The 27321-nt window shown below is 38.5% G+C and overlaps 1 protein-coding gene across 7 annotated transcripts in view; it reads right to left on the reverse strand.

The window, feature by feature from the left end:
- The window catches only part of Mecom (MDS1 and EVI1 complex locus), a 540594-nt gene that overhangs the window by 32760 nt on the left and 480513 nt on the right, over window positions 1-27321 (reverse strand). For 3 of the 7 annotated variants that reach the window (XM_051185854.1, XM_051185852.1, XM_051185857.1), the window contains exons 3-7: window positions 23084-23218; window positions 11308-11410; window positions 7567-7783; window positions 2058-2205; window positions 680-833 (exon numbers count right to left, since the gene is read on the reverse strand). In XM_051185854.1, coding sequence (XP_051041811.1) covers window positions 680-833; window positions 2058-2205; window positions 7567-7783; window positions 11308-11410; window positions 23084-23218 — 757 coding nt within the window. Of the gene's footprint in view, window positions 1-679; window positions 837-2057; window positions 2206-7566; window positions 7784-11307; window positions 11411-23083; window positions 23219-25820; window positions 26617-27321 lie in introns of those variants that run through there. The other 4 variants (XM_051185853.1, XM_051185851.1, XM_051185855.1 and 1 more) reach the window with 2 other exon arrangements.

Here is a 27321-nt window from a genome sequence, read left to right on the forward strand (position 1 = left end):
TAAATCTGAGTGCAGTGGGTGGGATAAAGAGTCTGTCCAGCATCAAAGAGGAAATACTTTGCTTTTTTAAGTGGCCCAGAACTACCCATCTGCAATTGAAGCAGCAGTCAGAGGAAGAGTGAGGAGAATTTACCTCCAGCATTTCCCACCTCCACACATACTTTCCAGTATTTACACCCTCCACACATACACTCCAGCATTTACCCCACCATATATACATATATACACTGTAGTATACACACAGCAACATAAGCCTTCTAATCGCGCAGGGTTCTTCCAGCTCCTTGTGATCCAGAATAGGTTTTTAATCATTTGGCATAATCTGTTATTGACTGTTTTACAAAGCCACAAACATTTACAATGTGAGATAAACCTGATTGCCTTGACTAAATCCTATACTTGGGGAGGCTTTCCTTTCGTTATTTAGTGACTTCTCTGTTCTTTACCTGGTACGATTCCATCTAAAAGAAAATACCCCAAGAATTATAGACAAAATGCCATGGATCTGCTTATAAAATATATTCTTACAATATAAAATAAGCCTTCTAGTTTGAACCACAAAAAGCTAAGATGGCAACCCTCTCCCACCCACAATGGCTGTGGGCAGCCATATTTCTGAGTGCAGAGCCTTTGGAAAAAGAGATAGATGCACAGGAGGCTGGGGTGTTTCAAAACTTACAGATAAAGGGCTTCACACTGCTGTGGATGTGCTTGTGTTGTTTGAGGCCTGACGAAGTGGCAAATGTTTTACCACACTCTGGGCACGCATGTGCCCGGGCACCGACATGTTGAGACCGAATGTGTCGCTGAAGGTTGCTAGGGTCCGTGAAAACCTGCTAGGAAATGAGTACTGATTAATCCAGAAACTTCACTCACAGATATAAGAAAGAAGACCAGCAAAGGCAAAGGCAAAATTGTCTTTGTCTTGTTTTTATTTGTTTTTAACCAAAGACCAAAAGAAAGCTGTATTTCCAAAGTGCAAGACACTCCTTTAAAGAAGAAACAAGAAAGTATGCAGTTCTCCAAATTTGGCACAGGTTATCCATTAGTGTCACTCATTGGACCACATAATGAATGAAATATCAGCCATAGTCAGGGCATTTTTAGTAAACAGGGCTAAAGATTACATTCTGTCCAGGCCTTAAAACTATACTTTAAAATAAAGACACATTACACACATGATTTGGAAGATTTTGATGAAAGCACCCCAAATTGATTTAAATAATTTCCTTGAGAAGCTAAACTCAAACACGGTGTTTCTTTTGCATGTTTCCAGCAATCGGGAGCTTCTCCTTTGGACATTTTACTAACTTAAACATGAAAACTCAGTAGCACATCCAGGAATAAAATATCCTTGAAGACTCTTTCAAATATCCCCATTTCCATTGCCACAAACAGCTATGGAAATAAAAAGTCAAGATTCCAGAATTTCTCTGTTTTCATTGTAAAGTACAAAAGCATAAAAGTTATGAATGGCTATCACTGTAGCTCACTCTGTGGCCCAAATGAAACACCATCACATCACCTTAGTGTCATGCAGCACTGACCACTAAGACAGAGGCCATGAACTATGCGGTGAGAACCATGCTATGATTTCAAGAAGGATTAGATGGAAAACATGAAAAAGTCAGAGTCTCTCATTCCTCCTGAATAAGCATTCAGAAGCCTTCGCCGACTTTCCTCACAAATTGTTATTAAAAGAAATAAGTGACACACATTGGACACAGTTTTCTTCCCCCCACCCCCACCCCAAGAGGCTCTGAAACCACTACACCCTGGAAAGTCAATAGCAGAACCAAAAGTTTACTGGGGATATCTGACACTTAGTTCTGCAACTCACCATTAAGCCTCACTTCCTCCTGACAAAAATAAAAGGGCACCCACCAAGTGTTTCTACATGCTCTGCTAATGTCTTCCAGCATACAACACTCAGTCTATTTTTCTGACTGTATTTATAGTTCCCCATCTCAAGGCTAATTTTTTTATATAGTATAGCAAATTATGGATTAAGAGAGAGGAAGATAGGAAGAGGTGAGTAGCCTCCAAATTCACTGTACCTTGGCACAGTTTTCACACTCATAGTGCTTTCCACTGTCATGTGACATCTGGTGGCGAATTAAATTGGACTTCCAGTTAAAGGCCTTGGGACACTGATCACACTTGTATTCCCTCTCCTCAGTATGTGACAACATGTGCTTCTCCAAGCTGTTAAGAGAACAATTGATTTAATAAGATGTGGTGACAAGGAAGCATTCATACACAGAAGTCTACTTTATTACTAATTCACTGGCAAGGAAAGAATTGAGAGGGAAAGACCCTGAAGTGAAGAGAAGGAAAGAGAAGAAATGGGTTTTGATGGACAGATGTACGTGTTATGTTTCCTAGACTATATTTCCCACAAGATCTAGTCCTGCTAGGAATAAATCTAACACAGCTATCAAGGATTGTTTGGTAATTTAAGACTATGATAGAAAGTTATCTATATAGTTTAGACTTGTGACATAATCCTAATAGCAACATTGATCGTTGCTTTCTACTTCATTCAAATATAAAATAAAATGCTTAAGGACATGAGGTAGGTATTTTCTCTAATATATGTAACCTCTTGATATGAAAGTATTTATATTTCTAGTCATAGAAAAGAGAATTGAAAGTAACTTCCTCTTAAACTTCCTATTATGGCCTTGAAATAGCTATGTGGGTGTGTGGATAAACACAGAGGGATCCATGGGGATAGAGAACAAACGATGGTGACGACAATGGTGGGAACTGAAATGATAAGGATGAAAAAGAAGAAATAAATGGAAGATGGATGATAGATAGATAGATAGATAGATAGATAGATAGATAGATAGATGAAGATTGAGGATGGATAAATATGATAGATGATAGAAGACAGGTAGATGATAGATAATAGATAGATGACAGACCAGATGATAGATATGATAGATGATTGACAGAAGATAGATAGATAATAGATAGATAGATAGATAGATAGATAGATAGATAGATACCTCTTAAACTACTATAATGGAAAGCATATGGAATTTAAGTAAGTATAGTATTGACTGCTAATGGGAGAAAAACATGATTAGAAGTTTCTCACAAAATAGTTTATATACATTTTAAAGTTTATATTGCTTTGTCTCCTTGAGATTTTGGCTTCCTTTTCTAAGTTGGTACATGACCCTGCACAAATACAAGGAAAAGCAAGTATAGATAATGTTTGTAGGGAGCAGACACCTGCAATGATTTTGTTCATTAACTACATTGTCTGTGGCACACTAGCATACTACACTCACATACAGTAGCAGGAGCTCCTGGGAGTCTTAGCCCATTTCCATTCTGATACAACACACAAGCTAGGCTCTCAACATTTTGTTATTACAAATAGCAATAAAGTGGCAGATGATCTCAAAAGAAATTAGGTTGCCAATTAAAAAGATATTCATTGCCCAAAGGTAATACAAGTTAAGCCCCAATAACAGTAAGTCTTTTAACAAAAAGAATATTCAAAATATACAAATAAAACCTTGCCAGTCACCCTAACAGGATGATTATTGTGAAAACCAGAAGATAGAGGAAAGTACATATATATTTCATGCTTTCCCTATGATGTAAACTCTATTTTTAGGGTGGCAAAATAGACAATAAGGAGTTTTCTACACAGAATTAATTAATCCTTACAATAAATGATAAAACTAGAGTTCTTCTTTTGTCACTAATTAATGAGTGAATACAGCTAATCTGTTGTATGCTCCCTAATATAAATAAATGATAATATCAGTCATGCATGCTGCTAAACCAACAAACCTAAATCCCAGCCAAGGCTTGGGATGTAATGATATCTATGGACAACAGAAAGAAAGAGGAAAGGTGTTAGATACTACTAAGGACATATAAACAACAGAATTTTCAAGGAAAACATTTACTGAGAAAAATAGCTGTAAAGAGATAGCCTGAGAGGAGGAATCTGACAAGAAGAACACTTAGTAGATTAAAGTAGACATAATTCTGTCAATCAACTGTAATGCATAGACCTTCTGTTCATAATAATCCTAAAAGCTCTAACTATCAGAATGACAATGTCAGACTTATTATTTATAAAGTGCACTATCAAAACAATGTTTTTTTTTAAAACATTTAAGTCATAAATTTCTACAAACACACCCTGGAATATACCTGTATGTTAAATATATATTAATGTATATATTAATAAAAAATATAATATCCAAAAATGTGTTTTAAATACTCCAAAATAGATAGAAAAGTAAGACAAAACTGGCCTTTTGTGATAATTGTGAAAGTCAAACACAGTGGTGTTTTTACATTCACCATTCTCTCCAATTTTCATCCGTTTGAAGCATTCCACAATAAAAATCTATTAAAACTGTCTCATTTTCCTGTGAAACCCATATTCTGTATTTGAATATCAATTAAGAACTGTCCTAAGAATACACCCCTCAGCAGTTATGAGTGGGGTTGGTAAGAGATAAACACCTACTCTCATGTCTTCATGAACTAAAGATACATTTCCCACAATCATTTTTCTTTATAGTTTTCTTCCTATTCATATTGGCATATAAACTCACGTTGAGGCCCTGTGAACTAATCCTGTTGAAAACACTACTGTTTGACCACAGGTGCTGTTATCCTAGTGAAAGCAGAGCTCCTGGATGGAACAGGGATGTGGTGTTGAAAGAAAGACCCTATCTTTATCTGCAATACACAGTCCTCTGTTAAAGCCATTGAAAAGCTAATGCATGAGGTAGGACAGATAGCAGTAACTGCAATGAACATGGTCTGTGTCAGGGGCATCCTTAGAAACTGCTGCAGTGACTGAGATTTTCTATCCTCGGAAGCCAAAGAGGGCAAGCCACTTCTGATACACATCCCAATATGTGTATGTGGAATTCTTAGTCCTGTGTCCCAGGTAAGAGGATTGACATGTGTTCTGAGTCTTAGTCTTTCTAACTACAAGGGTGTAGTCTACTTCTAAGAGAATGTTGTGGGCACATAGCACTCAGTAAGAGTTGACAAAGCAAATGACCATTTCCTTCTTTCCTCCTCTCATGTGCCATAAGATCCATATTATTCCATGGTGTTATCACTGTAAACTACTCTGTAAAAAAAAGGGGGGGAGCATGGATAATTCAGTCAGTAAAATGGAAGCATGGGGAACAAAATGCAGTTTCTGTCACTCACATAAAAAGAAGGCTGACATGGTGGCACTCACTTGAAACCAAAAGGAGTAGGTAGAAGCAAGAAGATCCCTGGAGTGAGTTCATTGGCACTATCTGGCCTTGCCTACTCAGTAAGCCACAGGCGTAAAAGAAACCCTGTCTCAGAATAAAAAAGAAAAAAAAATGTGGACAGCCTCCGGAGAATGATAGCCAAAGTTATGATCTGTCCTCCTCCTGAATATTCATGTGTGTTCATATAGCTACGCATACATGTGCACATGCACACATACTCCCCATACCCTCATAGGCCTCATGTGTATACCCAAAAGAAGGAAGGGAAACAAGTTCTCAAAAATCAAAAGTGCATTGCTTCATAAGCAAAGAAGCACTCTAGCACAACATTGATTGGAATTCTATACTTTTCAGACAATTTAATAATAGTTTGTGGAGCTTGATCAGCATCCCATATTCTCTACACACACACACACACACACACACACACACACACACACACAGCTCTGAATTAATTTTAAAGATTTTTAGGGACAAAAATCAGTGGGTAAAGGTGTGAGAACTAACAACTTAAGTCCTATCCTAGAAGAGAACCAACTCCTGAAAGTTGTATACACATACATGCACACACACATGCCCACACACACACACACACACACACACACACAGACACACACACACACACACAAATTCAAACTGAACTGTAAATTTTTTAGATGAGAGATGCATAAAGAAGAACGTGTCACGTTAAAGAAGGCAATCTCTTCTGTTGACAAGATTAGCGATAATAGCAGCATTTAATGAAGAGGTAAATATCCAGAAAAGGAAATTTTGGGGCAGGGGTATAGTACATAATCCATGATCACCCATAACATTTGGTGAAATGGTACCCAACTGCTTGATAATATGCTCTTTGCATCTGGCTGGAATTCCAGGAGGTAAGTTTGGAAGGTTCTGTACTGTAGTCCACCCAATGACTGACTGACAGCTGTCTTCAACATGAAGTGGAGATACCTTGGGCTCTTGACTGAGTAGATCCAGAAGGTCCCTCCTAAGAATGCTTGCTATCCACTTCCCAAAGGATGTGAGAATGCCTTTTTTTAAACACACACACACACACACACACACACACACACACTCACACACACACACACACACTAATGCTGTCTATTATTCTTTTACTAAAAAGTTAAAGTGAAATACTTCATTTCTGGAAATAGAGATACCATCTCTTTGTGTGAATATTTCTCTTCTCACTGGCATCTAATGTTTTGCTTTGTTTTTGTTTGTTTGTTTGTCTTTTTATAATACTGGGGCATGGTTATATTTAAAATATTGAATGACTTTTAATTAAAAATGTATATGTTACTAGCCATATGTAGATAACTTACTAATTCTCTGAAGATTTCTATTTATAGAGTGGATTTAAAGGGAATCTCTCTCATTTCCCTTTTGTGTTGTTTTGATTTTAGTAATGAACTAACTTGGACTGAACATCTCAAAGCTAGAGTCGCATCTGTTTGATTCAGTATCTTTGAGGAAGTGGTTCAACTTCAGTGTCTGTTAGTCATTCACACCTAAGGAATGACAATGACATTTGCATGAAATGCTTTCCTAACACAGCCTGAACCAGGAGAAGAGAGTGCAGGGCAGTAAGAGGAGGGAAAAAGAAATATGGAGAGCAACAAGTAAGAACAGCCAGGAAAAGAAAGGGTGAAGTAGGATGCTGTTTCCTTCAGTCAAATAAAAATCACTCTTAAATTGAATGCAAAGGGCTATGCAACACAAATATGCTGCTGAGACCTGATATTCACTTTCTTAAAGATAAATATTAAAACATTGCTTCATTTAGATTCCTACAGTGCTACCCTTTACTTTAAAAACCCTATGCTAGTTCTTTTGTAGATGTACAATTTGATGATGAATTGGAATTAAATCCTCAACGTACACTGCTCTATCAAAAAGTATCTTTTAAAAGTCAACATTTCCCTTAAAGTTAGCCCTTCAGTTCACAATAACCCAACTTAGATTATAACGTCTATAGGCTAGAGATGTAGCTCAGTTGTAGAGCACTTGTCTAATGCAGTCAAGACTCTGGTTAGATCCCTAGGTTTAGGAAGAAAATGGGGAGGGGGAATAAAAGGGGAAGGGGATGGAAGGAATATTTATTTTACAAAAAACAAAAGACCCAATTTCACTGTAGCTATCTTTGTGAACAAGAAGTTTTAAGGAAATGATGATCCCTGAACATGTCACCAGCACATCTGGCCAGGTTTTTGAAGCTCCAATCTTCCCCAGAGCAAACTTGTCAAACTCCAGCCAAACATTTTGCTGCAGAGCAAACACCCATGTTCAAGAGGCCTTTGCTAACCTTTGCAGATCGGGGAAGACTCGGTCACATTCCTTACAGTCCTGGTTGCCATGGATCTCTCGCAGGTCACTCTCACTCTCAAGGTTTTGTTGCAAGTCCTCTTCCACCATGGAGAATGCCGAGTGAGGTGTGCTGCATGGAAACTTCTGGTGATCTGCTAGTTCAGCTTTGGATTCGAAGAGTTGATCACAGTCCTCGCAGCGGTGCTGCCCTTCTTCTGTGGAGACAGTCGGAGTGTTATTAGTTAGCACTGTAGGGTCCAGAATCAATTGCCATCATAAACCAGCCGTCTTAATGAGTTACACAAAAACATAATCCACAGTTTGCTTTTGGTGTGTGTGTGTGTGTGTGTGTGTGTGTGTGTGTGTGTGTGTGTGTGTGTGTGTGTAAGATGGGGAAGGGAAGGAGGGACAGAGAGAATGGGGGGGCTATCTGTATGTGAATGGACTCACCCATACACTGTGCACATGTGGAGGGAAGAACTTGCTGTTGTGTGTCTGTCTCTATTGCTCCTCACTGTGTTTTTTGAAACAGAAGCTCTCACTAGACCTGGAGCTCACCACTTTGATGAACTGGCTGGCCTCCAAGGTCCAGGGATACTCCTGATTCTGCCTCTACCTCTGGTAGGGTTACTGATGTACACAGCCATGCTCGGCTTTCACAAGATGTTGAGGGTCTATGTTCAAGTCCTCCTGGCCCATTTCCCAACCCTGAAAGTTTTGACAGTCATTTCTCTTAAGCCAAGGTTAATGTTGAAATTAAAAATAATATATGTAAAGAACCCAATAGGAATTTGGAAAAATAGTGCATTTACTGTGGCTACAATGTGATCTGTTCAAATAAAAATTAACGCCTAAATACCTTTGCAGATTCTAGGGATAATAGAAGAGAAATAATAATCACTACTTATTAACCATAATCTATCCTCTCAAGCCAGCACAAGAGTTTTTTTTTTCATATTTCTTAAAACATAACTCTGAGAAAATACAGGTCTGGCTTTAACCCAAAGCTTCAGGTAACTGCACTAAAGCTTGAGGAAAACTGAGTAGTTAGTTACGGAACCAAAAGATAAGTACCTGTGAGAGAATTTGAACTCACTTCCACTTTTCCCTACCCCAATGGCATGCTGTTTGAAAGACACAAGTGTACACAGAGCCCTGTCTGAGCCACAATTATACCCATCATTGTCAGCAAACTGTCATTACCTAGAACAGAGCACAGGTTGTTTCTAACACCCTTCAAGGCTAAGGTATTGTACGGTGAGGCCAGCAATAATTGGCATGGCTTTGTAAAATAGCAAACATGAATTTATACTTTGAGTCAACAGATACAGAAATAGACAGTAGTGGAAAATACAAACATGGTGCTTCAAACATGGTGCTTTGTCAGGGACAAAGGACACTGTTCCTGTTCTTTCTACTCAGTAGCTAAGAGCCCACCCAAAAATCCACACTCAGTAGAGGTCACAGCTATGATCCCAGAGGCATTGTATATATCTCATGAAGCTGAAAAGCACCCATAGTAATGCCATGACACACATGCTGTTTTGTAGACCTATAACCAAGGAAGACGTTATTCTTCAGTTACTGATTGACTAAATGTTTGGGGGAAAACATTGTAATCACCTACCAAATTGCAAGACGTTTTTCTAGGGAATGAATACGCAAGAAACTCAGAGGGATATGCATGAGTGCAATACTATGACAAATGAACATTCAGAAACCCGAGGGAACCAACTGCCTAACTCAACTAGGCTGGAGAAAATGGTTCACAAAGAGCTTAGAATAGGTAAAAGCCAGGAGTGTGCACTAAGAAGGAAGGTGCTGACACACAGCTTGCAGAACAGGCTGCAGTGAAGTACTCCAGCAGTATAAGGCACATGGAAGGAAGGATGTTTTGTGCAGAAATATGTATGTATGTGTATATGTGTGTTCATACGTGCACGTGTAAAAGTGTGGATGCAGATGCATGTATACATGTAAGTGGGTGGACAACCTCAGGTGGCATTCCTTGGATATCATGTACTTTTATTTGGAAACAGTGTCTCTCACTGGCCTGGAACTCACCAAGTTGGCTAGGCAGACCAGCCAGTTCCCAAAGCCTTATCTGTTTCTGCCTCCTAAGCACTGAGACTACATTGTCACTGCTCTTAGATGTTTCTACATGGCTTCTGAAGATCAAACCCAGGTCTTCAGGCTTGCAAGGAATACTATCTTTTTAATTCCATAAATACTTTACACCATGGTTGCTTTAATGAGTGGCAGTCTTAAGAAATAATGGGCATTTGGAAAATAGCCAATTAATCATTTCTACTTAAAACACACACACACTGCTTGAAAACATCTAGGACTCAACAGTCATGTACAAATGAAACATTCTACCCAAAGAGCCCCACACTACATGTTTTTGATCATTAAGCACCAGGTACTGTCTAAGCAAGGCCAGACTCTACATTCAGGATCAAACTCCACCAGGCTGACCGGGAAGTCTAGATTTCTAAATGCAATTTCACGTCAGACTTTCCAAGAGGAAAATGTACACACCAAAGATACCCCTAAACCACCAGGATGCTTTACAAAGAGAGAGATGGATCTCAACTATGGGGGACAATACTTGCACGAACAACTAGCCATGATGGCAGCTCCATCACAGAGGCTCAAAGTTACGGTCCTCTCTCTGTGTCACTGAAACCTGACTCTGATACTTTCAATTGAAAAATACTCTAAAGTATTTTGGGTTCAACATACTTTGTTGAACCAAGTCACATTATATTAGGAGATGGGAATTGGAAGGAAAAAGAGAACACATTGTCTCAGCTCAATGACACATGGCAGTTTGTCCTGGATCTGTCCTGAACACACATCACTACTAGCTGTCATTTATCTAGAACCTCCATGTTTTGATATAGGACAGGCTTCTTGCACAGAATAATTGTGTTGGCCATAACTTTCCTCATCTATACTTTTTAGTCCAGGATCTCTTCCTTTTTCCTCTCATACATTCATGCTGATTAAAATTTTGCTCCTATGGAAGCACTTTCTCAGTAATAAAAATCTAAGTGGGAGAGACAGCTGATCATTTTGTGAAAGCTCCAAGCCTGGCAACTTATTTGTGATAACTCTCAAAAAGTGGAAGAAAGGGTGGAGAGAGAATCAGTAGTTTAAAGCACTTGATACTCTTTCCAAGGACCTGGGTTCAATTTCCAGCACCTACATGAGGGCTCACAATCTTCCATCACTCAAGTTTATAAGGTCTGACACCCCCTTCTGGCTTCTGTAGGTACTGCTCATATATTGCCCACATACAAACATGCAGGCAGAACACTCATGCACATGATAGATAGATAGATAGATAGATAGATAGATAGATAGATAGATAGATAGATGAGAGAGAAACAGAGAGAGGAAGACAGAGAGAGAGAGATGAACAAACAATAAAAACTCTTTAAAGAGTGGAAGGATTCTTATAGGGGGAATTGACCAAACTGAAGGTGATGGTTTTAACCAGGTCTTCAAAATTCTTTCCCATGCACTTCAGGTTAGACCTCAGCTAACTGGTTTCTCTATCACAATAGCCATATGCCAACTCCAGAAAATACCCAGTCTGAAATGACACATTTGTCAGCAAGGACACTGTAAAGCCAAGGAAGCTAATGAAGAAATCTCAGGTATGAAGGGCCCTCTTGGACATGTTGCTGTCTCTATAAGGTGGCTGGCCCTGGGTGCTATGCACCATACTCACCATGAATGTCAGGCGCCATGGGCTCATGGGGATCGTCTTCACTCTTCATGAACAGCAGGAGCTCTTCCCCAGGAGCTATGTCTGCGACTACACGGTAGAATATCTTCAAAGATCGGGCACAGGTGGCAGGAAAGACAGACAGGAGCAAACATTAACAAAGGGCAGGATACACCAGGGCAGCTGCACATTTTCTCATATTTTAATAAACATATTCCCTTTTATTTTTATCAAAGGAAATGGTGATTTCTGTTTTCTAAACTAAGAAGAAAAATAAATCTCCTTGTTGAGGAAAAAAAAAAACTCTCAAGCAGTTACAAACTTATGCCCAATCCTAGTATACAAACCAATTTCCTAATACAAGTTTTCTGTGTAATGTTTAACAAAGAATTTTCCCATGCCTGAATTCCTCAAAACACCTAGTGGGCCACACCTTCTAAGGCTCAACCACCCCTGATTATCCAGCAGGGTCCTAGCTAACTTGAGCTCCCCTAAGTAGCTTTCTTTCTCCAAGAGATGTCCTGAAGAGAGTGGTTGGTGGGAAACAGCAAACTGAACTGCCACGGTCTCTAAGAACAGAATCATAGGAGAGTCCCTTCCTTTCAAACACTGCTTTCTACTCCCACCAATGGGAAAGGTGAGCCACAACCTAGGTCCCGCCCTTGTGCTCCAGCTCCTGATTGCAACTCCAACACACAGGCCCTGCCACTCATGCTCACTGTGTAATCAGGCTGGTATTTCGGGTGCTTATGCCCTGGATGTCTAGCTAAGTGGTAAGGACAGGAAGGATTTAATAAATCGGTTACTAGTGGTTTGGAATGGACTGGGAGATGGTGGCTGTGTGAAGAACCCCAAGCTGAAATTTCTAAGAGCTGCCTGTCTTTCCCAGGAGCTCAGTGACAGAGCAGTCATGGCCTCCTGCATGCCTAGGCACCAGGCTATTGTCACTGATAAAAGAAGCATTTAAGCACAAAAAATCTTCAAGATACATGTTTATTTTTGCCATTTAAATGCTCCTGGTAGTTCATCTTATTCTATCTAAGGTTAGTTATTAAACAATTTTATAACCAGGTGGAGGTTTTAGTGAAAAGGAAAGTTACACTGTAACTAATAAACACTAAAAACCGATAGCCCTCTGTGACATCTGTGTGAATCGGCCCCATGTCTTGTCTTGCACCTTCCTCTCTCTCATTCTAACCTGCATTCTGCCTTTCTATCACTGCACACCAGTCCTTTTAGTAGCTAACTAATTCACAAATAAACAAGATTGTACCCCCCCCAATATATTCTGAACACAGGGCACATGTAAGACTAAGAAGAAAACAAACAACAAAAATATAGGGAAAGAACGGAACAGAAATCAACCAAGAAACAGGAAGAGTAACCTAGAAGACACTGTTTGCTCATTGCAGACTGTCCTCAGACTTACCCTACATCTGGCACCCAAGACCGATTGCTCATTTCAAGCTGAGAAAAATCAGAGTGAATTGTCTTATAGCATCAATGGAAATAGTCATCCATTTGGTACATTTACCTATTTGTTTATCCTTTGAAAAGCTGAAGACCTTACACAGAAGTATGTGCCTCTTTTTTCCAGCAGGTGGCTCTAAACTCCAGTTGTTTATTTTATTTTTTTCTATAGAAAAGACCAGAGCATGAAATTGTTCTAAATTTTAAAAAAGAAAAAAATATATCCCAATGAGGAATACTTTCTGCTTAGTCTCTTTCTTGTCAAAATGAAGATTTTTTTGTTTTGTTTTGTTTTGTTTAATTCATTGGTAGTTAAACCAGCTTAAGTTCCTTTAAAGAAAAGAATGTCAATCAGGAAGTAGTGTTGAACAACACTCTAATATAAACTGAGATTCCTATGTTTTTCCAAAAGTGAAATGTAGACTATCACAGACACAGCTCCTTCTGCAGCTTCTGTTTAAAAGGGAACACAATATGTTCACCTTACATCCAATGTCTACCCATCACAGTCTCCTCTCACCGGAGACTCACAAGCTGGAAGAGCCCTACTCAAAAGTTACCAGATTAAAAACAATACCACGGCACACGTGTGCCTTTCTCTTACACCTTCCAGTTTAAACACCATTTAGTACCCTACTTCTTTCTTGAGTTCTGTTTCCCCTTAGAAAACAATAGACATCTATCAACAGTTTGAATCAACATCTGCTCTGGCATCTCTTATGGGTTTAACTTATTAATTTCCATTGCAACAGCAATGTTAATGTTTAAATTGTGTTAAATTTAAATATTAGGGCTTCTCAGTAGCTTCTCGGAAAGAGTGAGTTTTGACGGTGAAAGAGAGCAATTCTCTCAGCAGGGGAATGCTTCTCGGACACACATGTCAGGCCACTTTAAGAAAGTATTTTGATATCTTGATTTCTTTGCAGTCTCCTATTAATCATGTCTCTTTTAATTCCATTTTAGATTTACTCAATCCAATGCGAACAGTCCAAGGAACAAAAGAAAATGATGGATACACTGCAACTATATATTATGAAGACAATTCTCTTTGCCAGGACATAGATCACTCGTGTAATTACCCTTTAAGTGTCCAGATTGTCATGTGAAGAATATTAAGTGCATAAAATATAAAAGACATGGAAGAGTGTTGACGTTGGCTTTATTTACTGGAGGTAAAAGGTGACATTCCAGGCCATGAAAGGCAAGGCAAAGCAGAGTTGGATTTTAACTTCAGGGTGTTCTTTTCAATTTTAACTGAATTTTTATGGTGCTCGTGAAACTGGGGTTTGAAAAGAACTGGCAAACGCCAGCCATAACGAGGGCAAATTCTGGGCATGCTTCCCCATACAGCAATAAGAATATGCCTTGAAGTCCCATCCTCCACCACACCCTCACGGGTCCAGTTTTCCTCTCAAGGTGTTTCTATTCCTGTGATACTTGCCATCTGCCCTTCCTTAGAGTCACAGAATTCCTGAAGTCAAACTATATGCTCCTCCTCTAATTTTAAAAGCACTGAAGTATAATTTGAATACTTGAGCCCAGAAATGCCTTATCACAATAATGGTAATATGTTAGCAAGAAAAATGACCTTTTTTTTTTTTTTTTTTTTTTTTTTTTTTTTTTTTTTGCTCTACCTGATTGCATTGGGAAAATGATGGAACACAACCCTGAATGAACCTCCTCCTTCAGGAAATACCGTGTCTCTACTTTCAGGAAATGCTGTGTCTCTACTTTCATGTTATAAAGACATCTTGTGTTAAATAAAAAGCCAGCAGCAGAAAGAGTGATCTATGCAGCTGCTTACCAATGTGGATGCTTACAGATACACCATCTTTAAGACTAGGGAATCCTCAGAGATTAAACTGCACAGAAAACCTGTAAACCCTGTGTCATCTGAGTTTACACCACAAGGAAAGACACTACTTTCTGGGGGTTTGCTGTGGAAAATTGGGAGTTGATTAGTAGTCTGCTAAATTCCATAAAAGTCCTCCTTTCCCATTGTGTGGAAAAACTTAACCGAATCCAAGATTAAAATGTCCTGGGTTTTGTGATGAATTCAATACAAGTATAGAAATCTCTAGAACTCAGAAATAAGTTTCAACCAATTCAAGAGTTGTCAGATTCCTGTGTTGCTCTCTCCCATAGAGTTCCCTGCTGGAATGAAAGGTCAACCCAGCACAGTAGAAAACAGAAGTATGGGTCCTCACAGTGTGAGAAACAGGTACATGGAAATTCCATTTTCACAAACCAGTTGTTACATGTCTAAAATTCTGTGATCTCTTCTAGAATTATGTTTGATAGCTGTTATGAAGATTCAGAAACAGATGTTATGAACATGACTTAAAAATTGAATTTTTATACTATCTGGATACACTGGTTTTTTTTTTTTTTCATTTCCAAGAAGTTGTATTTCTATCTCCATGAACATAATGATATAACACCTATAATGATTGATTTAGTAATAGACTTCTTTGTAGTCTTTTACCACCAATTTTTGTGAGAACTGATCACTAGCAAAATTTCTGAGTTTCAAAAAGAATTCTTAATTGTTTGCATAATTGAAAAAAAAATACCAGGAAACCTAAAACTGTTCACTTTTGGTACTGGTGACAGTTATAGCTTAAGGCATAAATATAATACACCAGTAAAAAGGCATCACTTACTATAGATATAATTATTGTAATTAATTCATTGTAACCAAACTCTGAAACAAATTTTGAATACAAAAAAGTAAGTCCACTCAGGTAAAACAAAGCAAAACAAGGAATTTAAAAACATAGTAGTGGTGTGGACATGAGCAGCCAATTTTCAGACCCTGATTGATCCACTTTCACTCAATGTTCTATGCGAGTATTTTTTTATTGAAACATATATTTCACATGTAATATCTCAATGACATAAAGTTCATGTTTTTGAGGGATTTGAAACTTTACATGAACAATCTCATGTTATGTGTTAATTGTATCTAACATGAAGTTAATGCTTAGTGATGAGATTAATCCTAATTGTATGCAATAAAGGTTACATTTAACACATTTTATATACAGAAAAAAATTGAATTACCTTTAATTAATTACGTATCATCAAATGCTTCTTTACATTGGTTACTTTACTTCAAGAAGCCCACAGTAACGAGGGAAGAATGCTCAAAAGCACTCTTGGAAAGGCTATTAGTCCTCAGAAGGCACATAGACTAATGCCATTTTGTCAAGGCCTCTGTCCAACCAAATATGCCATGGAAATAATGATATTTCCATTTGTCCTTACAAAAAGGCAGAATATTTTTATTCATTATCCTACAGAATAGGAGCTTTAAGAATCTTCCAGAACAGATTTGCTGTTACTGTGCCAGGTTTGGATCACTTTAAAGTGCTGTGTTTGTACCACTGAGTTAGAAGATAAACTTCAGTGTACATGAGAAAACAAGAAAGAAAACAAACCATTTACTCTTTAAAAGATGAACAAGGCCTCATTGTTATGACTTTCCATTTATTTTCCCTAGTCAAACACTGGAAGTTTTATTTATGCATAATAGACTGCACTTGGCATGTCTAAAAATGACAGAAGTGTGAATTATGAGTGACCTTCAACCTTTTCAGGAAGTTCTAATAATTGAAATAATAGAGAAATATACTCCCTGCAGGATCTATATGGAGAAGCCGCTTGTTCATACTATTGCTGTGTTTTCTCTTTGAAGCTGTCAGCTGATTGCTCCCTCCTCCAACTCCCAATGCTTGGCTTAAATGCTTGTTTCTCCACAGCTTCATTTAAAGTACCATGCAGAAACAGGAAGAGCCAAGTGGGTCTTGCATGTTTGGAAGTGGCAAGCAGGGAAGCTAAGTGACGTGTTCATGTCTGAACAGAGTCAACATTGATGTGAATACATCTGTCATTCTTGGTGCTGCACTGACAGCATGTATCCACAGACCATATGTGTTCACTTGACCAGCCCAGAAAACAGTCTGAGCCCCGCATCTATAGCTAGTAATGTGGGAAACCCCTGTTCATGAAAGCAATAATGATGTCAAGCTCTTAACCTCTGGACAAATCCTAATGTACATTCTGAGTCTAATTTTACTAAAAGGCAGAGAAGCATCTTCAGAAGACAGAGATATGGCCTGGAAATAAACTCTTCCAACAGAATGATAGCTTTATCATGACTAAGCTTTGCCCAAACCAAATACCCTCTAGTTTCTCCAAACAGAAGGTATTTTTCATCTATACTTACAGACACTGAGCAAATAAGAGAGAGAGAGAGAGAGAGAGAGAGAGAGAGAGAGAGAGAGAGAGAGGCTTGGCATAGAGTGAAACAGCCTTGTGTCCCCAAGTTTACCTGGCAGGTGTGAATCCCTGAGGTCCATTCATGCACTAAAAATAAACACTAAGTGGCGTCTACCTCCTAAAAACAAGTCAGTAGAAGATGTTATCAAAGTTTTTTCTTCTATATATTCTTAACTCATTATTAATAATTTGATAAAACAGCCAAATGTAATTTACTGAATTAAGAATTGTCTTTGGTTCTAGTGGCTACAAAAACAGAGTGCTGAAGAGCTACTTAGAGTGCCTTGAGACCAATGTACCCTGCCTGTCTAATGACCTCTCAGGATCTCCCCACAGGGCCCACAGGGAATGTCCATGACACCCCTTTCCTTATACTGGTCATTTTGTTTTATTCTAAGGAAACTTTGTGATCATTCTGTGTGGGCTCTGAAGGTTTGTCAAAAGTTCCACCATTACATTACAAAGAAGCTGAAGATCATCTTTGGGTGATGTGCTACCAAGTTGGAGGCTTTTCTTCTGCCCTTGACTATCCTTGCTGCTGAGTACCTTCCTGGCTTCATACCAGAAAGAACTAGAACCTCCAGAGCACATGACATTTTTAGCTCTTCCTGAATGAAAAAGGATGTCTACATGCAAACACCGATTACTTAAAATGTGCATGTGATATATCAGGCCACTGTTTCCAACTTAAATGTGGTTGTCATACTTTAGGTCATGCTCTTCAAGGCATGGTTCTGTGAGTCTTAATAAAAAAAAATCTGATTATGTTACATCACCATCATGTCCCAAGCATTATACATGGGAAGAATGGTGGTACTTTCTTTCTCATGCAAATATCAAGCAGCAAACTATGTCTGCGGCAATTTCATCTTGGAGGAAAGGAAGCAACTCATCAAGCAGATAGCATCCCCCAGAGTCAGCCTGCACACTACACACAAAGCTGGTCCGGTCCCTAGGCACTGCCAGCTGGCATTCATCTTAAAATAGCAGAGTATAACTTTGGTATAAAAGTAGGACTTGACTTAAAAGCAAAGCAAAGAAAATGCCCAAAGCCAATAATAACTTAAACATCAAAAGAAGGCATACAAAACACGAAAAGAAATCCTTGTAAAGGAAGAGAAATTAACAAATTATTTGACAGTGGAGGTAAACATTTTTTTACAAAGTGGGGAGAGGTTAAAGAACTCCCCAATTTCTACACTCGGAGTTGTTTTCCTTGCTGTTTTTGCGCCATATGTATTAAGTGAATGTTGAAGGAAAGTGAATTTTTCCCCTCCTCAGTAAAAGGCCAAAGAAAATAAGTTAATAATTGAGCCCATAATAAGCTTGCAATAACAACACTGTTCTAGTGTCACACAGTCTGATAGCATCACTCATATGAGTCTGAACAGAGTGGAAGCGGGTGTGCCAAATCAACCATGATCATCCTGGAAGCAGTTAAAAGTTTATAAGGTAAAACACAAATGAGAACAATGCCCATTCCAACTGAAAACACTGAGAGTCTTACTGCCATTCATTAACCACCAGGGAGCTGGCAGGGTCCCTCGAGTGAATTCTCACTTTGTATTCTCCATGGCGCACACTTTCTTCTCTATCTCGTTGCTTCAGAATGGACATCAGGCATTAGGTAATCTCTTATCGAAGCATTTCTTTTGATTCAGAGGCAACAGTAGACTTCCCTGGTTCTACTTACTAAATACCAGCTGTCAAGAGCCCGTTTAAAATGAAAGTACTTATCACTTTGTGTAAATGACAAGATTAATAATGCCCTAGCTTTAGGAGGTCTTTCCTCCATTTGAAGGCCATGTGAGGATAGGACAGGATTCAAATGACTGTGTTCCCTTCCATGATACAGAACACTAATACTCAAACACATACAAATTTTCCCACAGAATAAACCCAGATCATTCTGATTACCATGATACAATGATGGGCTTGGCTTTCATCTAAAAGGTCAATTTACATGAACTGAGCTTAAACCCCCTCATTATAATTAAGAGTTTTACTCTAAAGACACTTTAGGCTAAAAACTATTCCATAAGCACACAAAACTTGTGAATATATTTAATGACGAGAACAAGCATTGCTTGAGGGTCATAAACAACCTGTAGGTAGGCTGGCCTTTGATTTGAAGCAAAGAATAGAAAAGTAAAGCTTAGGAGACAGTGGAGAGAGATGCAAAAGCAAGGTGAGGCCAAGTCTAAAGAAGTGTGCTACATCCTCCAATCAAACTGGCTCAGAAAAGGAAGCAATCTGTAAGACTTCAAAAGAAAGGTATAAAAGCAACAAGAAATTTTAAAAGGCTCAGTAAAACATTTAGATGTCTGGACTATTTGACTCTAAATATGTGGGGGCAGGTGCTTCTGATGTAAATGATGTCTCTGAATAGCTGATAAAACTCATGTTTGGGTCCCCTTGAGGACCTGACTTGGGGCAACTTCCAGTATCCAGCTCCTCTGCCTTTGCTCCTACCCCACCCTACTGCTCAGAAGCATTTGGTGCCCCTGTAAGCCACCCAGGCTATCTAATGCATCTGTGCATTGTCTGTCGCTGGGAATGAAAAATCCGAAACTCAGTGTTGGGTGTCAGCAGTAAAGCTATGTAGCATTGAGCACAAACTGTAAGGAATGTAGGGAAAGCAATCAAGACACCAAGGATCAGGAAGTTTGGGTATTTGAATGGTTGTACTATTCTATGACTTGTCTGTGATTGGGGTCTCAGTCCTAGTGTCTTTGGCATGGCCTTCCTTTATAAAGATAAATTACCACAGTTAACTCAGTACTTTCAGTTGGGGAATACAACATCAGTCAGACTTGCAGCTCCTTAGGAATTACGTTTCTGCAGCAATGCCAGCATGCCCAGAATTTCTGCCCCTCCCCAACATACAGCAATAATTCTAAGAATGTGAAAGGAAAAAGACATCTAAAGTCATAAGACCCGAGTCTTTCTAGGCAATAGTGTCAAGAAAGAAAGCTACATTTTTCAAAGCTCATTCTGGTATGAAAGATCTGAAAGAGAGTAACACATGAACAATCACGTCCACACATATATGCACACATGCACACATGCACATGAATCTGTTAAAAAGTTTGACCCAAGGAAAATGGCCTGCTTATGGAAAAGTAGGGAGGAATGGTATATTGCATGGTCACTGTTTCTATTTTATAACATAAATCAGATTACATTCATTATTAGTATTACTTAAAAAACAAAATCCACCAATCAAACAAGGCCCACATGGGTTTTATCCAGGACACGTGTTCTGACAGCCTCTTACTATCAAACTTCAGAATCTTAGCATGCATATTTATTTCCTTTTGTAGATCTTAACCTTCCACAATATCATGAGACTGACTTAAATTGATTAAATTTTAACTTAAACATTACAAAGTTTTTAATATGTCTTCACCAAAATAGACTAATATGCACACACCTGCCATTTGTTCGGTAGCCATTGCCTTCTTTGTTTGCTGACATAAACATTACCAGAACTAGATCACAGCTGGAAGATTCCCCTGAAATTCTTTCTTTTCAGAGCCTATAATATTTACATATTGTGCCATCAAAAGCCTTTTAATAACTTAAAGTCCTTCTAAGAATCAGAGCAAAAAAAGGAGCATTTTTATGATGTTTTTTTTTTTTTTCTGGAAGACTACAAGTTTGTGCTATACAGGTAAGCTGGCATCACTAATTTAATAATTACCCCTGTTTTCAGGGCCTCTATCAGTGTCTAGATAGTAAATGGAATCTCCAATGATGGGTGTGTTTATAATGAGATGAGCTGTACCTAGTCACCATTTGACAGCTCCTACCATGGAAAGGCAGATGCAAAAACACATCTGGAGGGTCTTTGTTGTCAGCTCTGTATCTTTGCACCTAGTTTAGTATTTACATTTCAAAGCTGTCCGGAGATGCCCATCTATGTGACTTTTTTGGAACCACATATGTGCTTACAGATGAATATTTTATAATATACAGATACACACTGTTAAGGTATCTGTGTTCTTGTTTCTGTTACCTGAGCTAAGTATGATGCTATAGTCTACAGAGACATACCTATTACAGACATCTTTTATCTCTGACTTTTCTCTCAAGTTTATGGATGAACCTACTTGACCATACAGTATTAATTTCACAATTATGTTATTTGATATGCAATCAAAGTGAAGATGATAATATAGAACTTTAGAATGAATACTGAATGAAATAATAAAGATACATTTGATAATGGTGTTCTGTGTCTTTCCCATTTTTTCTCTGCTTCTTCAGTTAAAACAATGGATATTGTTAAAACAATGGATGTGTTTTCACTGAAAACAATGTGTACTTTCAAACTAATTAGAAAAATTAAAAATGCCAACTATAATGAGCTACCTGATTCACACACAATTAGAAACCATGGGATTTTCCTTTTAAATGCAACCAACTTTTTCAAGAAGAACTTATGTATTATAAAACATTAGAAATAAAAATTAAATGCAAAATTAGCTGCAAGTAGCCTTCAATTGGCTACAAGTAGAATTCTTCAATTATCTTTTCACTGATCATACAATAGTTTTAAATAAATACATATATATATATATATATACACATATTATATCTATGTCTATTGTCAGTAAATAGGACAGCAAATAATCATTAAGATAAAACTACATTATTTCATTTTAAAGGGATCTTTTGAAGCCCCAGTTTCCTTATTAGGAAGCACAGCACAAACAGTTTACCCCCTTAGAACGCTTATCCATTTCCTACATCTATAAACAGCAGATGCCCAAAAATTATTTGTTGCTGCTGGAGACAATAACTGCTAAATCAGACTTGGGATACGTTCTGCTTGAAATCAATAGCTAATTTAATAAATTGTTCATTTGTCAATAACACTTTGTTGTTTTTTTACAGCAAAGGGAAAACTCAATTGATTATTTTATTATTTTTTGACTATACTGAAGATTTAAATGATTCCCATTTAAACATAATTTTACAACTTACTACCTTATGTTTAGTTTAGCCAGAAAATTGTGATCTGGAAGCTGGTGAAATGCCAAAGAATAATCTCCTAATGATGGCTGGGAGTCTTGGGGTGATGCTCAAGCTTTATTTAACAGCTTTCAATTGGAACCATCTAATTTAAACTTTTCTTTTTCTTAGTGTAGTAGATCTGCCAAGCAACCATTTCAACATGGTCTTGGAAACACATTTAAGTCACCATTGTGTTAAAAGAAATATATGACTGATACAATTAAATTTTAATTCAGTGATGTTTGCAAGAAAAAACAACAGGATAAACTTCTCGTTTTTCATGCACTTTCAGACAATGTTACCAAGACTCATATTTTATTAAGTGTAAAATTCGTTTCATGATAATACTGCGACCATATTTCACAGTTACTTTTGTTACTTCTTGGTCTGCCATAAAGTCACAGAACAATCTCCAACAGTGATAACTTTCAACTTTTCCTTTACATATAAGAAAAATACTTTGGTTATTCAAAGAGTAAAATTCTCATCTTATATTGATTTAGGAAACTCAAAATTCTCATCTTATATTGATTTAGGAAATTCAGCATAATTATGTTCTTTAGAATGCATAATCAGGTAAGTCTGCACCAATGGCATGCATATGTTTCTACCTATGATGACTATGTAACACTTCTAATATACCATTTGCAAATTCTGAATTAATTCTCAGATTGTTTTATCCCTATACTTCACATGAATGTACATATTAGGATGATAAAGGAAATACGTAACAGAAAGTATCAAATACTTAGTTTCTAAGCCCTTCAGTCACACTGCAATAACTGCAGCACTGATAAAAATGTTAAGACATCATGAACAGATCACCCAAAGAAAACATCAATGAGAAAAAGCAGTGCTAAAAATGTCTTAGTTCTATATCTTGTCTTTGTGTTTTAGATTCTGCCGTATCAACAATCAGGCCACATGAGTCCATTGCAGCTCACTGTTATTTTCATTCACTGATATTTTAGTGTTCTCAAAGAAAGATGAGAAAATCTTTACAACATACCTGATCATTTATCTGGCATGCAACAAGGTTGTGCTGATCATAACACCCAGCAAATCTGATGTACTTGAGCCAGCTTCCTACATCTGGTTGACTGGCATCTATGCAGAACTTCACATTGCAAAATTCATCTAAGATCTGGAAGGAAGAAGATGAGAACAATAAATTGCCATATCGGCCCATTACTAAAAGTAGTCAGTCCCTTGAAAATATTTCATTGAAATGTATATTCTTCCTTTGAAACTTTACAAGAAAAAGGTCAGGCAGCACATATCTCTTTAAAGAAGACATAAGTTATTCTGCTTTTACAAAAGGCATAAAGCAATTTTAACTTATCACAAAAGCTGATTAATTGGTTTCAAAACAAGCTTGCTTCTTTTCATCTGTGAATAAACTCAATGACTTAATTTTATCCATTGTGTTTTATAGAACAGCATGTGCAACATAATATTTCTAAAGTAAACATTCAGTATTAAGGTTTGGATAATTCAGCTGTCAATATTGTAGCTCTGCCTGGCCTCCTCATCTGGGTGAAGGCTTCTACATTTTTTTCATTTTAATTCAATTAAAAACTTCCATCTAAATATCACTAAAAATTTTTTTATTAGTTTGCCATTCCTCACCACAAAATCACACTTAGTTAAAGAATTGTCTCATAGATGCTTCTGATCAAAGGAAAGACAAACAAATGAAAATTATATACATATATATGTACAAAAAGTATGACAACCTACGATTTAGTTAACCCATGTCAATACATGTTTACATACTATGTCTGGTAAACAAAATAACAATGGGGTTTATAGGTAAGTATAAAATTATCAGATATCATCACATGTTGCCAGCATTACCTTATGGCTATGTTTTATCATTTTCCTGAAGATTTGTGTTTGGCCTCTACTAAATGTTAATATTACTCAGGACACTAGCGAAATCTAAATTGAGATGGGAGACTTTCAATTTTAAGGTTTCATATACTCAGACCAAGCCTTTTCTGAGTCATTAACCCCAATAACTTGTTAAGCATCAATATTAAAAGCTGTGAAGTCACTGACCTCATGGTGGAGAACTAGGGACTGGCAATGCTATGTCAATTAGTTAATGCAAACTGTGAGGACATTTTCTGCTCCAGACTAAACAACATACTCTAAGACAAGAATTAATGTATTAAATAACCCTTGAACTCTGCCCCTGATATACCTGTCTGGAAATTAACATTAAACCCTTCTCTATATGAACGAAAAGCAGTTTTGAATAGAACTCCAATAATCACCCACTTGCAGATTCAAGTCATTAACTCACCATAAACTTCAAGAACTCAGTTCTGAGCGGTCCAGTCTAAAGCACTATGAATAAGCCCTTGACCGTGGGGCCATTGAAGGGCAGTAAGTCCTCCCAGGATTTAAAAAAGGAAAATGGTAACCTAAGAGAAAGACAATAATTGCTCCCTTCCCTCCATCTCTCCACACGAACAGAGAGTTAAATATCCTTTCTATGGAGGACAAATGTTGACAAATACATTATTTATACAATTACAAACTTTAAAAGGCTGAAGACTCAAATGGCACTAAGATTTCTTCCCTTCCAAGACATAAAAATGGTAAATAATTAGCACATATTTTAAAGTTTGTTTTTCTTTTCCAAGTGGGATTGTTTTGCCTGCTAATTTATTCTGATTTGGGGTGTGTTGTTTGTTTTCTTGACTAAGAAGAAAAGGGGTGGGGAGGCATGTCAACTGACACACCAGAGAAATATTTAATAAAGGAAATCAGTGAAGCCACTGAAATGCTACGCTGCTCTCATTTCATGCTGCAGAAAGATGTGGAAAACTTGTTAATTTTAAAGTCAAGAAGCATCTACCCCCTCAGCTTTGCAGCAGAGGAAGCGAGTTAAAGATTACGTACTGAGCACATAAAATTATAGGTGTAATTTTATTCCGTGTTAACATCGCTGCCACTGCCTCTGTCAACAGCGAGGCAAATTTTTTTTTAAAAAATTCATTTTCAAAGAATGTCTTTTTTTTTTCTTCCATAATGTTACACGATTATTCAAAGGTTTCACCAGCATACTGAGGTCCTTACTCTCAGTATTCTTGACCCAAGGCCGCCTACTAACTGCCCTCACCCCTGGCGAGTTATTCACTCTACTTCATTTGTTCGCAAATGTCTCAATCTCCTAGGAAATGTAAATAAAATAAACAACGCATCTTCTCTCATCCCATCTCACACAGCCCTGTGTTTTCAAAAGCTGTTAAGCTTCAAAAGCGATTTAATAATTCCTTTAGGTGAACTTGAGAGAAAGGCCTTTAAAAAAAAAAAAAAAAAAGAATACCCAACGAAAAGGGGGAAAAATCCCAGCCCGCAGCCAAAGGGTCCGAATGTGACTTTCTTAAGGCAGCACACACGCTGTTGGCCAGCGAAGCTGTTACTTGGCAAGGTGGGACTCCGCCGAAAGCCACTTCCAAAGTCGCTTGGCTGGTGCCAGGAATTCTGATTTTTGGCAACCCCACCTTCTGCGTCCCCGAACCTGACCGACAGACCGTGGGGAGGGAGGGGAAGGAGGACGCGAGAGCCGAGAAGGCGGCAGCCAGCCGGGCAGACAGACCCACCCGAGGCGGCGGAGCCCGGGCGACCGGCGACGCTCCGGGGACACCGGGACCTCAACGCAGACCCGGGACGCAGACGCGGTCCCCAGCGACACCCTGCCCACAGCCAAGACTTTTTAAAGTGAGTTCGCTTACCTTCCGATTTCTACGGCCTCAACTCAGCAATCAAAAGCAATCACAGTAGAATTAAGCAAAACCAAAATCAGCAGCACCCGGCACTCGTGTAGGAAAGTCTTTTCAAAGAACACCCGGCAACATTTCGAGACTTTAAAAAAATAAAAGTAAAAAAGTAAAAAAAATAAAAGCCTCGTGTCTCGCCTTCCAAATGGGTGTCTGATAAGTTTGTCGTTCCCTGGGAGCTGTTCGCCTGGACCACGCGTTTCGGGTTTATTGTCCGCCAACAGTGTTTTAAGACCAGAAATGACCCGGGTTTGGTGTATTTGGGTTTTTTTCCCCTTCCTAAAGGAGCTCGCAGCTATTCCTTCTGTTCTCACCACCTCCCTCTTTCCTCACTTTCTCTAGCTCTTATCAGCCCGATGTGTAATGAAAGTTATCTGAAACCTACTAAAACTTCTTCCACTCCTCTCTCCCAGCTCCAGGGCAAGACCCGCAGGAGGAGAGCTTGCGAAGGTGGGGGGCCTGCCAGGCCAGGACGGCCCCCAGACCCTCCCAGAGCCTTCTCGGGTCCAGACCCTCACCCGCTCGTCCCCTTTAGCCACTCCGCGCCCAGCCGCAGGGTTTCTATTTCATGAACTGTCTCTTTAAAGGGAATCTGCTCGGCCATCCAGAAAGAAACCGGGGCGAGGGAGAAAAGGAGCTATCTCCAGAGTGGTCGGAAGCCAGACGACGGGCTCCTCTTTCAGTAAATTTTTAAAGTGACAGCAGCCTCCTCTGGCGGGAGAGGTCACAAAAAGGTCGCCAAGACCCAAGTCCTATAGGGACAGACTGATTATGGATGCGCCATCCCCTGAAACATGTAGATTTCTGCGGATAAACAACCAATGGGGAGATTTCTCCAGCCAGGATTTGTTTCCCCAGGGAAATCTCTTTGGTTTTGATGTCCTGAGCACAACTCTGTGTGTGTGTGTGTGTGTGTGTGTGTGTGTGTGTGTGTGTGTGTGTGTGTGTGTGTGAGAGAGAGAGAGAGAGAGAGAGAGAGAGAGAGAGAGAGAGAGAGTTGGGTGGGGGATGGGAGGGATGGGGTGGGTTGAAGAAATCTTCCAGGGGTGTAAGGATGGCCCTCCAAGCAGCTGGTACTTTGGAAGCTCTGGAGATGGCCAGAATAACGTTAAAAAGTCTCAAGATAGCAGCTTCAAGAGTGAAAACTGAGAGACATTTTCAGTTAAGCATATTTAAAACAAATTTTAAGTTTGTACTTCAATTTATTCCCTTTCTTTATAGTTGGATCAGTTAAAAAAAAAAGTGTGCTACATTTTAAGTCATCCCTCCACACACACACACACACACACACACACACACACACACAAGAACAAAGCTTAAAATCTAAAACATTATTTGCATAAATCTCTCAAATAGAGTGCTATGGATTTAGTAGATTGAGAACTATCTGGAGATTTTTTGCTATTATCTTTGCTACATTATTTAAAAGACCATAACCACCCCAAAGTAGAATTAT

The sequence above is a fragment of the Phodopus roborovskii genome, unplaced genomic scaffold (genome assembly GCF_943737965.1).
Source record: "Phodopus roborovskii unplaced genomic scaffold, PHOROB, whole genome shotgun sequence".
NCBI classification, from domain to species: Eukaryota; Metazoa; Chordata; class Mammalia; order Rodentia; family Cricetidae; genus Phodopus; species Phodopus roborovskii.